Source organism: Gorilla gorilla, chromosome 14 (assembly GCF_029281585.2).
Source record: "Gorilla gorilla gorilla isolate KB3781 chromosome 14, NHGRI_mGorGor1-v2.1_pri, whole genome shotgun sequence".
NCBI lineage: Eukaryota > Metazoa > Chordata > Mammalia > Primates > Hominidae > Gorilla > Gorilla gorilla.
The window spans coordinates 50,068,512-50,080,665 of NC_073238.2; the positions used below are offsets into that span (position 1 = coordinate 50,068,512).

General features: G+C 39.7%; 1 protein-coding gene across 5 annotated transcripts in view; it reads right to left on the minus strand.

Annotated features, from left to right (window-relative positions):
- Positions 1-587: 587 nt before the first annotated feature.
- The window catches only part of DCLK1 (doublecortin like kinase 1), a 354,676-nt gene continuing 343,109 nt past the window's right edge, over positions 588-12,154 (minus strand). For 4 of the 5 annotated variants that reach the window (XM_019039829.4, XM_055360707.2, XM_004054370.4 and 1 more), the window contains one exon: positions 588-6,289. In XM_019039829.4, coding sequence (XP_018895374.1) covers positions 6,125-6,289 — 165 coding nt within the window. In that variant the 3' untranslated portion in view covers positions 588-6,124. The remainder of the gene's footprint in view (positions 6,290-12,154) is intronic. The other variant, XM_055360708.2, reaches the window with a different exon arrangement.

Consider the following 12,154-nt stretch of genomic DNA (forward strand, 5'->3'; position numbering starts at 1 on the left):
TCTGGCACCTTCATAGAACACCAGGGAACCTGCAGTCACTTTTGCTGGCTGACTTCTCAATCTCCTAGCATTGAAAAGCTCGACAGGAAAGAACTTAAATCCATTGTACAGTTTTGCAATTTTCTGTAAGGCCAATATTACACATGGAATGCCTAATGGGAAATTGCTACAAAAGTGGCAGCTAATTACAGGTTAGTGGATAAAACAACACCCTTCTCTGGAGAGCCTGTGCACGTAGGTTGAAGGATAAAATAGGGCTGAACGGTATTTGATTTATTTGTATTTATCCAAGTCAGTGGCCCAGGCAGGAACGTAATATATGAAAAGGGACATTTTTGAAATAGCTGTTTTTGAATTATGCTCATGAAATACACACTGTGCTATGGAGGACATGTGGGAAAGCTACACTCTGACCGCATGACTAATTTTTAAAGCCTCGCATAGAGAGAATTCCCCCCAAGAACACAGCTGGGCTATTCCTTCGTGAACTGAATGTGTCAATTATGAATTGAACTAAGATGAAATTTTACTCCAATATGGCAAATGAACTGAGGAGTGTACCCTTCAGCTAAGGTATTATGTAGTAGTTCATACACCAAGTACTATTATTTTATTAACTTTAAGAACATGTTTTACATAAAAACAGGCAACATCAAAAAAGCTCAGTTGATAAATGAACATAATATATCACAGATGATTTCATTCCACATTAACCTACATGTATCAGTTTAAACTGAAGGATTGGGGGGAAATTGGATCTCATTCCACCTTTAATTAATGACACAAATTGTTTGAAAGTTATTTCATTAGGATTCTGAAAATCGAAGATTAACCTATGCCATCTGATCCATGCAGCAAGTGATAAATTCAGTATTTTCAAAAGAAATATTGAATTTTTTTCTTGAGTCAAATTGAAACCTTTCAGAAACTTGTTTAAATGCGCCAAGTCCCTACCCGCCTTTTTAGTATGTATGAGCAAAATACTGTTGAATTTCACACTCAACTAATCCTTTAATAATTTTCTTTCAGCCAGAATGAAAAAGGCTAGTATTAATTTCCTAATAAAATTTTTTTTCAAAAGTTATCGAGGATATGACTATAACCTTGGACCAGTTTCAATTTCTTTTTATTTTTTTCTGAGAATACACCAAAGATTAATGTCAACGGCAAGTGAGAAATTGTCCCTAGAGAACTATTCAAGGACTTTTTCTTACTACATTTGATTGGACTGGAGTGAACTGACATTATAGCATCTTTATCATCACCTTTAAAATTCTATTTTCTCTTAGTAGCAACAGTGAAGACTTTAGAATTATTACTTTAAATTAATAAAGTATATCACAGACAAAATATACAATTTTACATTAAAGCAACATTAAGGGTCTCAATTTCGTTGAACAGAAACAAATGCTGAAGAAATTTACAGGTATGATTTAATTTTAGAGAGCGCTCTTTCTTTAGGGAACAAAATGAAACTAGATCTCTCATTTGTCTGTATGGGCAAGATATGGTAAACCTCATGATCAAAACACATGCCAGTTAGAAACTTGATCACAGAAATGATGCTCAGTGTTGAAACCCAACAATAAACAAACAAACAAAAACCCCCACTCTAACCAGAGGCATTTAAGCCTCTCCACTGAATTTCCTGTTTCTCACCGGTTTACGACCCTTAATGTTACTGGATGAATGGTTGCATATTTGAGATGATTAAAAATAAAAGACTGGCTTAAAAGCACCTCCTCCTCTAGTGTGTAATTACATACAAACTAAAGATTCCTTCTGACGTCCTAGGAACCCCATTTGTTACCGTTTCATGTGTAAGCACCATTGAACCAATTTTTAAAGCACATTTGCAGTTATCAAATGTTTAGTGTGTCAAGTTTCGTTGATTTGTTTGCCTTTAAGCAAGAAAAGAGTAAAGTGTATTATTTTCCCCTGCTTATCATATCTGAATTGTCAAAAAATGTTAATTTTGGAAGTGCTTTTAATCACTATTTTCCCCAACAGACTAGAATGGCTCCATGAAATTTGACAATTAAGTAAGGAAATCTTTATCCCCAAAAGAAGCACGTATCTTACCCTCTAAACTGCATGCAAAGTAAGGGTCTGTGTGAGAGTATTTTCCCCAAACTCCTAATGGACATGGCAGACAATGTGTAGAAAAATCTGAGTTTTTAACTGACCAACTTCAAGTCTTTTAAAATCTTTGGGCAAAAAAAAAATATCACGTAGCAGTTAAAAAAATTATTGACTTACAAATTATAGAAAAGATATGTTATCTACAATATATGCCAGGTGACCCATTAAATTTAAAAAATGTGTGCAAATGAGTAACTACATTAAAACTACCATCTTGGATCTTGGTGCTTTCCAAAATTCTGAAATCACTATTAAGGAGGGACCATACCAGATTTTTTTGCTGTTCTTTTCCTTGGAGAATGGGGAAGAAGTTGGAAAGAGAAGGAAGTAAACCTTCACTCTTTGGTACAGCCCTGTATAGCAAACTTCAGCCTGGGGCACATTTTTATGGTCAAATTAAAAACCTTTGAGAATAGGAGTTTATCATAGAAATGCTGACAGATCCTAACCCAGAGAAGGGCTAGGAGCAACACGGTAATATTAAGAAAGCTCTCCCTCAGCACGATTGAGCTTCAGCGCAAGGGATAGAGTTGTCTAATGGACGCCCTTGGCCAGTAAACAACCATGATTTAATGTGCTTGAGACTTGGTCATATGGGAGCTCTGTGACCCTCTAAGCCAAATTTTCTTTTCTTTTTGTTTTCAACTGAAATATGCCTCAAAGGGTAAAGGATTGCAATTTTAGCCTTCATTCATGGATATATTGCTTTCTTTCAACAATATCTGATGGGCCTGTTAACTGCCACCCATGGGGAGCAGGTTGCAGGAAGGTCTCATTGAACACAAAACACCAAGTGTTTTCAGTAGTTTATTCACATTTTTTTTCTCTGCTTATTTTAATATGCACCACGTGTAAGTTAGATGAGGGCTACGGTAAAAACATTTTTGATGACTGAAATCTTACTTTTCCTTCTAACGATCTGGAGCAAATCACATATTCATTGATCATGACGAATAAAATGATTTCTGCTACAATGTTGAGAAAAAATGTGTTCATTAATATGAACACATGTCTACAGAGATGATTTACACGATGCAAGTAATGAAAGAGTTCTTCCTTAACTAGTCTACTATCAAACTGAAAAGATGAATCTTAAAATTCCCTTGAAAATACCATATGATTGGTCATGTGTCAGTAAAAGAAAGACGGTCCCCATCACCAGGCCACCACCATAAGAGAGCTATATTAAATACTTGGGAAAAAATATGGAAACACTGGTGGTGATGATTAAATTGATAATTACATAGATACACTGCCATAATGATACATATTTGTTCTATGATAAGTGAAATCAAAAATAAGATCAATTTGGTTATAGAAATTCCTTAAAGAACACCACCACTTAATTATTTCAAACTTGAACTATCCCAAGAATGTCGAGAAAAAAATTAGAAAGCACTGGCTAAAAGCAAAGCAATCTGGATACACCAATGTAGTCAGCATGCCTTGTGCTTGTCTGTTAACCCTCTGAGTACATCTCTGACATTCAGGATCTTGGTAGCTTAATGTTAGAAAGATTGCATTCCATCTGATTACTCAAGATTTCTACTTGACTGGTCACATTCCACTGTTTATTCAGCATAGATCACTCAAATTCTACAGTGATGTGCTGGGATCCCCATGCTGAATGGGCCCTGCATTCTTCTGAGCTGCCCTTCTGCAGAGTGCTGAGAAACACTCCCTAGCTTTGCACGGTCCAGAGTCCCCCTAGACGTCGATGGGAAAAGGCCTGAGCCATGCACCGCAGGCTCAGTACACTAGATGCTGTAGCAACATAGTTAATGCCCACAGAAAAAGCAGTAATTCAGAGAAAGAAAGGAAAATGACAGTCCACTGCAGGTAGGTCTCTGCCCATTGCATTCTTCACACTTTTAGAGTTGAGGCCAGGCTGTAGAGCTACTCCATAGCCTTGGAATAGTGCTTTGCTTTATATTTCTAGAGAAAGCAGTAATTTCCAACTAGTTCAGTGTTCCTCATTAATATGGAATCTACCTACACACCAACACTCCTTCTGGTGTTCTGTGCCCCCCACCCCCACCTCCCCCCAAAAAACAACTCAACTAATTTACTGATTTATGCTACTTTGTGATTTTGTGTGTTATCACTTCCGGATGCTCTAAAAGGGGGGGAAAAACCTCAATAAACGATATGCTTTTTACATGTCAGGACAACACAGACCACAGAGATGAACCTAAATGCAAAAGAGCAAAAAATTTTGGTGATGGTGTTGCAAAAGTAATGACATGTGATTAAAAAATCCATATTAATGTAGACCATAGTTTCAGGGTTGAAGAGTAAAAATGCAGCAAGTGAAGATCAACGTGCATTTGAAAATAAAGGACTATGGAAGCGTTGTTCACAAATTTTAAGACTCTCAGGTATTAGAGTATATTCAAAACAGAGAACATAGGTACTGTTCAGCCACCAGATGCAAATTTCATGAGATATCCCTCTCTGGTTGTCTCGTGGATCCCAGAGCCCAGCAAACCTTGGGAACACATTTGAGTTGGGCACCTGCCTCTAAGACATCCCAGGAGAATCCTCTCTGAGCACTGTGGTGATGCACAGAACCTGCGAATCCCCATTCTAAAATGGAATCTGTTCCAGAAGAAACTCAGGCCTGGAGACACTGCACTAGGGAGATGGATTTGGTAACAAGAGTGAAAATACAGGTCTCAGACAGGACTTGGCCCAAAGACAGAAAAAACACTATGACCTCCTGGACAGCTAAAGACAGTGGTATTTAAAAAAATCATTTTAGGGGATGGAGGTTTTATCCTCAGGGGTATCATCTAGGTCTTTCATCCTGATCTTCCTAGGAGACTATATAGGTAACCTAAAGGTGCACATGGAATTGTCTTGCCAGTGGTTTATTCACTGAAAACTTATTGTGAGAACATTCTGGATTGTGTTCCCAGTGTGCTTTCTCCTCAGCCATCTTGCAAAGCACCTGCCTCCAGTCCCCTTGTGCCCCAGCTCTCCTATGTGTGGATTTCATACTATATGTAGATTGCACAGTGATGACCACAGTGCGTGGAAAAGCAGGTGAGAAAAATCACAGGATCTTATTCCCTCTTTCTGTTTGAAATTCCAGCCCTGCAGAGCACCGGGCAATTTATTGCTCTTTTCCACCAGTTGTTTCTTTCCTGTAGATGTCTGACACTGAGTAGAGAGACCCTCACTCACCAAGCACAAGACAAGCTGTGGTGACTCCCTGAGAGTCTGCGCTGGCGCTAGCAGCAGCTGATATGGAAGCAGCATTTCTGGGGCGTCATCAGTACATCTTCATGTGGAGACAATTTGGGGGGCACCATCTATTTCCTGGGTCAAGCTCTTTGCCACAAACCCAATTCCCTCCACTTGGGATGCAGAACTCACTGCAACTGACAGTCATATCTCTAATGAAAAAAAAATCTGTTTCTGAATAGGATTGTGAAGAAGAAAGAACCGTGCGTGTGTCGAAGTTATAAACCTGCCACGTTCTAAACCCACAGAAAAGGACAAACAAGATATCATTCTAAATGTCCTTCTTTTCTGGACATTTCAGCATCTAACAACACCCCTTGATCTGCAGTAAAATCAAGAAACATGTGTGTATACATCCAAAGGCCTGAAAAATTCCCCAACAAGAATTCTCAATAAAATTCTACGCACTCAGAGGGTTAACAAGTGCTATATTACATACTGCAGATCCTAGCTTGACTGATGAAAACATTCATTGCTTCTAAGTTTAAAAAAAATTGCAAATTGGCCTTAACCCTTTGAGGACTCTATTAGCAGCAAATTACCATCTTCACAATCACCACGTGTCATCTCATTCAGTAAAGGGAAACCGCTACAAAGATACCTGAAAACACTTTCAGTTCTGCCATTCAAGCATTGAGCGCTAGATAGATCAGATGAAACTGTTTTACACAAATTTGGGGGAAAAAATCTCAGAGTCTCAAAGGGTTAAGCTAGGACTTTGAGTAAAAGGGTCTTATTAAAAGGGCGAGTTAGGGGAGCGAACAGTCTCGGAGGAGCTTGGGGAGTAGTCTTCCGATTCCGAGTTGAGTTCGGGAGGAGCTGGCTGCGCCTTGTACCGGCTCCTCACATCCTGGTTGCGTCTTCGTCGGAAAACCTGCCTCTCCTTATCAAGAGCGGTGGTCTAGCAGGGGCATAAAATGAGAAAGAGGACAATTAGGGCGAGGGAAATGGCAAAACAAACTCTTTCTAGAACTTTCTGAGGTCAGAAAAAATACACTGGCCAAGTTCACCTGTCCATCATGGCACACTTTTTGTTGACAGTCACCACTCTCAGGGAGCCCTCTGCTCCCCACAAATCCAGGTCTTTAAGGGACCTGGTCATGACATCTGCAGGCACAGGCAGGATGGATGGTGTACTGGGTTTGACCCTTCCCCACTCCTCCCCAGACTTTCGCTAGCTGCACATTTATTTACCCTTGGTGGCTCCTAGGCTAGCCAGAGGACACTCCCACCTTCTCTGAAAAGGGGTGCCTGAGTCCTGCGTGTAAAAATGCTCCCCGGGCAACTTCAATTAACATGCAGCTCAGGGTAGCTGCATAATACAGATGAAAGGTGATGAAGTTGTCAGTCAGACATGGAAACGGAGCCACGGCTCATCCTGTTCTTTTAGCACCTCCTCACTCTAAATGATCTTATTATCTGTTGATGAGGGAGTGTGGCTGAATTTCTGGGAAGGATTGGTTTAATTTTAATGAAACCAATGCCTGAAATTGAACACTGCTTTGAATGCAATTAAACCAAGTGGAAACCTTCCCACGGATTTCACTTTACAAAGTTCATTTTCATCGTAGTATTTGGTAATTTATGAAACTGAGATTCAGTTTTGTAGGTATTCCAACTCCCAGTCTCTATGCCTCAATTTCCTGAGGAGACCTCCGATGATTCCCCGGATATGTTATCTGCCTGTAGCTCTGGATGTTATCATGACATCAGAATGGGGGACAGCATGACTTCATCACAGATTTAATGGGTGTGGGGGGAAAATGGGGTCATTACAGAGAAACCTTACACAGAAAGCAGAAGAGTAGGTATGAGGTCTGAAGAAAAATATAGAACACATATAAAAGTTGAAGGCGTTCTTATTTGAAAATCCCCCTTTAAAAGGATGTAGCCTGGAGGTTATTCTGCTTTTAAGAGATTACTTTTCATCTACAGGGATATATGCCACCATTTTTCCTCTTGAAAATTTACTGTTAGCTCCTTCAAAGAACAGAGATAAATTTACAGCCAGCCTGGTTCTGAGAACAAAGTGAAAACTAAGCCCCTCATACAATTGCAGTATAGCATTAGGGCAATCTTAGATCTAAAATAGGCCAATCAAAGTTCCAAAATGAAGTAATAAAGAGATAAAGAGAGGCAGTGTGTAGAACCAGTACAGTAAATGGCTTCGTTAGGCTGAACTGCTCTACTTCAGAAACTATCCACACACTGAATGAACAGGGTTACAAACCAATGAGGAAGATAAACTTCAATAATTCACTTCTTGTCTCACTAGATTGTTAATACAATGATTCAGTAACTGGTCTGTTGAAACGTCTACCTTTGATTCTTGTTGAATTTTTAAGGATCCTCATATAGTTCTTAGTCTTAAACCTATTGATTTTATGATATTTTCAGTATCATAAACCCAAATTCCTAACTTTATTTAAAACATTGTAAAGTTACGACACATGGTATTTTGCTTTCAAAGCAAACTGAAATGTTCTGTTTGTGTAGAGTTGAATGTTTGTAAAAAAAACAGACGTCTATTTAGTCTGTCTTACATAAAAAGCATTTTGTAGTGAATCCAAAAGTAATATAAACACCTCTTGGCCACAAAAAATCTTTCTATTTCTACCTCCTTGAGAAAGAAAAAAGTCATTGGCATTGGAATGAATTCTGACTTGTGAACAGAGGCAGTCAGATGTGGGGAAGAAAAGCACATCAGGTTTGTGGTCAGGGATTTTGCGTCCCACTCTGTCCATTGCTGGCCATTCACCCAGGTTTCTCATCTTTTAAATAAGAAGCACCTTTCCACTCTCACAGAGTTGCTGTAGGTAGAAATGGATGTGCAAATGCTTTCTAAACAGCCAAGACTCCCAGAAATGTAAGGTGTTCTTTTGTTTACAATTTGATGTGAGACACTGTTTTAAAATCAAGTAACTGCAGGTCATAGAAAAGCAATGTGCACAAAGCTCACATTAGAATTTAACTCAGTACTTTCCCTCTTTCCTTCAGTTTCACTGGCACCTTCTTGATATTTACTTCATTTCCCCATTATCCACTCAGTACTTCACACTCTTGGCTGCAGCCACTGAAATACACCATTCTCCACAAATACTGTAATTCAGTTTATGCAGAAGCTGGTGGCACTTAATATTGAGCCCATGCTTGGATGGTCCCCTCACGCTCACTTTCACCTTCATTTCTGCAAATCCTTGTAAGAACAATTATATTCTCTTCCTTACTTGTCCTGCCTAGAAAGCCCTTCCCCTGTCCCTGTTGAAGTAGTCAGTTCTGGCCACTCCTACAGATTTCCCTACTCAGCAGCTTTCTAAATGTTCACCTTTGTAGATAAGGCCTCATGCACAAATGCTCCTGAGCTTTCAGGTGCATGGATCCCCAGGATCCTCATGACACGTATTCTTGGAAATATATCACAGTCATGAGCATGTGTCATGAGTGGTTCAAGGTTGTCTCTATTGGATTTGCAGACTCTTAAAGTTGAATGAGGGTTTATAAAGCATTTTTGTCCAATGTTCTGTCTTTACAGGCAGGGAAACTGAGACCTAGGCATGTGGAGAGACTTGCCCATGTGCATTGCTAACTAGGAACAGAACTCAGTCTTCTCCTGTGCAAAGCCCAAGCAGTTTCTTCCCATTTACTCTGAAGTTTATTGAAATGATAAATTAAAGTCACTGCACTCCCAGCAGCTCAACCCTTCTCTGTTCCCAGCCAGCATGAGCTAGGGAAAGACATTGGCCACAGGTAGTATCAAAGACCAAAAGACAGTGGCTTCTCCACATTGATGATCAGAGAAACTTCTCTTTGTAGAGCAGATAGGATCCACCATGTACACAATCCCGTGTACACATTCTGAATTTTGATGCTCATAAACTCCTAAAGAGACCTGAGTCTGATGACAGGTGCAGTTTTCCACCCTTCAGGTCCTCATAATATTCTCAAACCAGCGTTGAGGATTCCCAACTGACCTGCTCTCAGAGATGTTCCAGAGGGTGTCTCTGACTACAGGTCTCTCCTTCTGGGCCCCTGCCCACTCTGCTTAGAGAAAGTATTTTAGGAACTTCTTCCTTCTCTGTTTCCGTGACAGTCTAGTACCATTATCGTTGTTCATCCTGCCTGCACCATAATTGACCCTAATTAACTGTTTTCCCTACCACTTTGTAGACTTTTTGGAGGACCAAGGTCAAGCGTTGGACATCGTCTCTGTGTTTTCCACAGTTCACAGCACACAGTAGATATTCTATGAACTTTGTGGCATTTGAAAGATGGGAAAGTATAATGGAGGTGATCTGTTTCTCTCTCTTCAAAAACTTTGTGGCTTTTGAGATATGAGAAAGTACAATAGAGGTGATCTGCTTCTCTCTGGAGCACCCACCTTCCGGTCCATTCTGCACACAGCTCTCAGGTCAATTTCTACAAGGTCCAATTTATTTACAGCTCCTCATAAAGCCCAATTCCTTGTCCCAGCCTTTGCAATGTGCTTCCAATAAAAACTTCCAGGGTGTAGTACCTATTATTACTCAAAATGATCCTATGGCATCAGTAGACTCATTGTCTTCCTTTAGTGGACACTTGATTTTCAAGCACAGCATCTGTTTACTCTGCCTATGGTTAACTATACCTTAATTTCCCTTTGCATACCTCCTCACTCCCACATTCCATGATCCTGATGAAGTTGACCCTACTCCTATCTCTGGGAGTAGGGTTGGGGTGGGCTTGTGACTCAGGAGTAAGCCTGAGTTTACTGCATTCCCCAATACCCATGAATGGCCCAAGATGGGCAACCGACCCCGTCAATAGGATATGGTAAGACTTTTGCTGGAACTTCACATTTATAATGAATCCCAATTTTGAGAGACTGGCAGGCCTGGAGCTGCTTCTCCTATCCTGGGTACCACGTGAAGTCCAACACTAAAGCCAACACAGGGAGGCAGGGTTGGAGGATTTCAAGAAACCAAGCATTAACTGAGTGCTGGATCCATCCATCACTGAACTCAGACTCAACCTGTGAACCTTTCAGGCTATGTAAAAGAATACATTTCCTTTTTCGCTTAAGCCAGTTTGGTTTTGGTTTTCTTCACTTGCCATAAAAACAGTCCAAACTGATGTATCTCTGAATGTACTTTAATCATTCTCACATCTACCTCTTGGTTCAAGGTACTCGCCAACATGAAATTACCTCTCTTTTCTCTCTGCCCACTCAAATTTATTTATTTATTTATTTTTATTTTCTCGGAGTCTCACTCTTGTTGCCCAGGCTGGAGTGCAGTGGCACAATCTTGGCTCACTGCAACCGCCACCTCCCGGGTTCAAGTGATTCTCCTGCTTCAGCCTCCCAAGTAGCTGGGATTACAGGCACCCACCACCACACCCGGCTAATTTTTGTATTTTCAGTATAGATGGGGTTTCTCCATGTTGGCCTGGCTGGTCTCGAACTCCTGACCTCAGGTGATCCACCTGCCTCGGCCTCCCAAAGTGCTGGGATTACAGGTGTGAGCCACTGCGCCCGGCCAATTTATTTATTCCTGAAGACTTGATCAAATTTTACCACCTGTACCATATATTTTCTTTCTAAACTCCTTAGGCAAGAATTGTTTTGACCAAACTTTTGTGAATTAATTGCACACTGACCTTCTATTATTTTTCTTTGCATACTCCCCAAATACCTTGTCAACTACTCTATGGTAGAATTTGAAACGTCTTTGCATTTTCCAAATGATTAGTAGACTGTGGCACACATATTAAGTGTGTATTAAATATTTCTTAGTGAATACAGCATTGTTTTAGGGGACTATATACTTTCTGAATAATAACAATAGCAAAAAATAGAATTCAAAGCAACTCTAACACAAAAAAGAAGTAAAAAGTATTAAGAGTCAATATTTAAGACTATAACTTATGTTTTAAATATGACCAAATTCTTATGTCAGATAAAGTTAAAATTCTCTTATGAATTCACTCATCCTACAAGCATTTATTGTGGTCTAATTTCTTATCATACTAAACACCGTCATGCATGATGTTTAGAAGTTTGTGGCTACAAAATGAACTTGACTCTAAAACATATGCAGTTCATCTTTTCCAATTGAATTTTCTAGCCCATATATGCAGTTTGGGACAGATGAAGTTACCAAGGAAATAGCACTGTAGGCTAATATATAATTTTTACAAGGTATAGTCATAAAACACGTAATCCAATTGAAAATTTCTTCCCCGCCCCTGAAAAAAGAAAAAAAGCATTTGAAACATAATTTGTCCCTCTGAGCCCTTTCAACTTCAGAGTCTGAGCCCTTTCAACCATTTCTAAAAGGCAGCTTTACTATTTTTTTAGGCAGGGGAGTCCTCAAGAGTCAACTTGATTTTGTGTGTGTGTGTGTGGCTAGCTTTACTCTTTATCAATCACAAAAAAATCCCCAGACATCAAGCAAATAGAGTCTCTTCAGAACGCCCATTTTTGTAAATCAAGTATGTCCTCAGGCATAGGCTTGAGGCTCCATGAACACTTAAGAGTTCCTAACAGATTTATTATTTTATTAGTTATTTTGTTCACAGTTTGTAGCTTTGTTGGAACCTACATGAATAGGCTTGCAGTAGAATTCCCAAGTGTTTCCTTAGTAAGTTACCACTTCATTAAGAGATCCTAAGAGACTCTGAATAGTGCATTATCACATTTTGGTGCTAATTATCACAGGTTAGAGGTAAGCAAGAAATCTCTTGAGATTCTGGAGTTGACCAGTGGTAACCAAGGATGCAGCTCTAACCT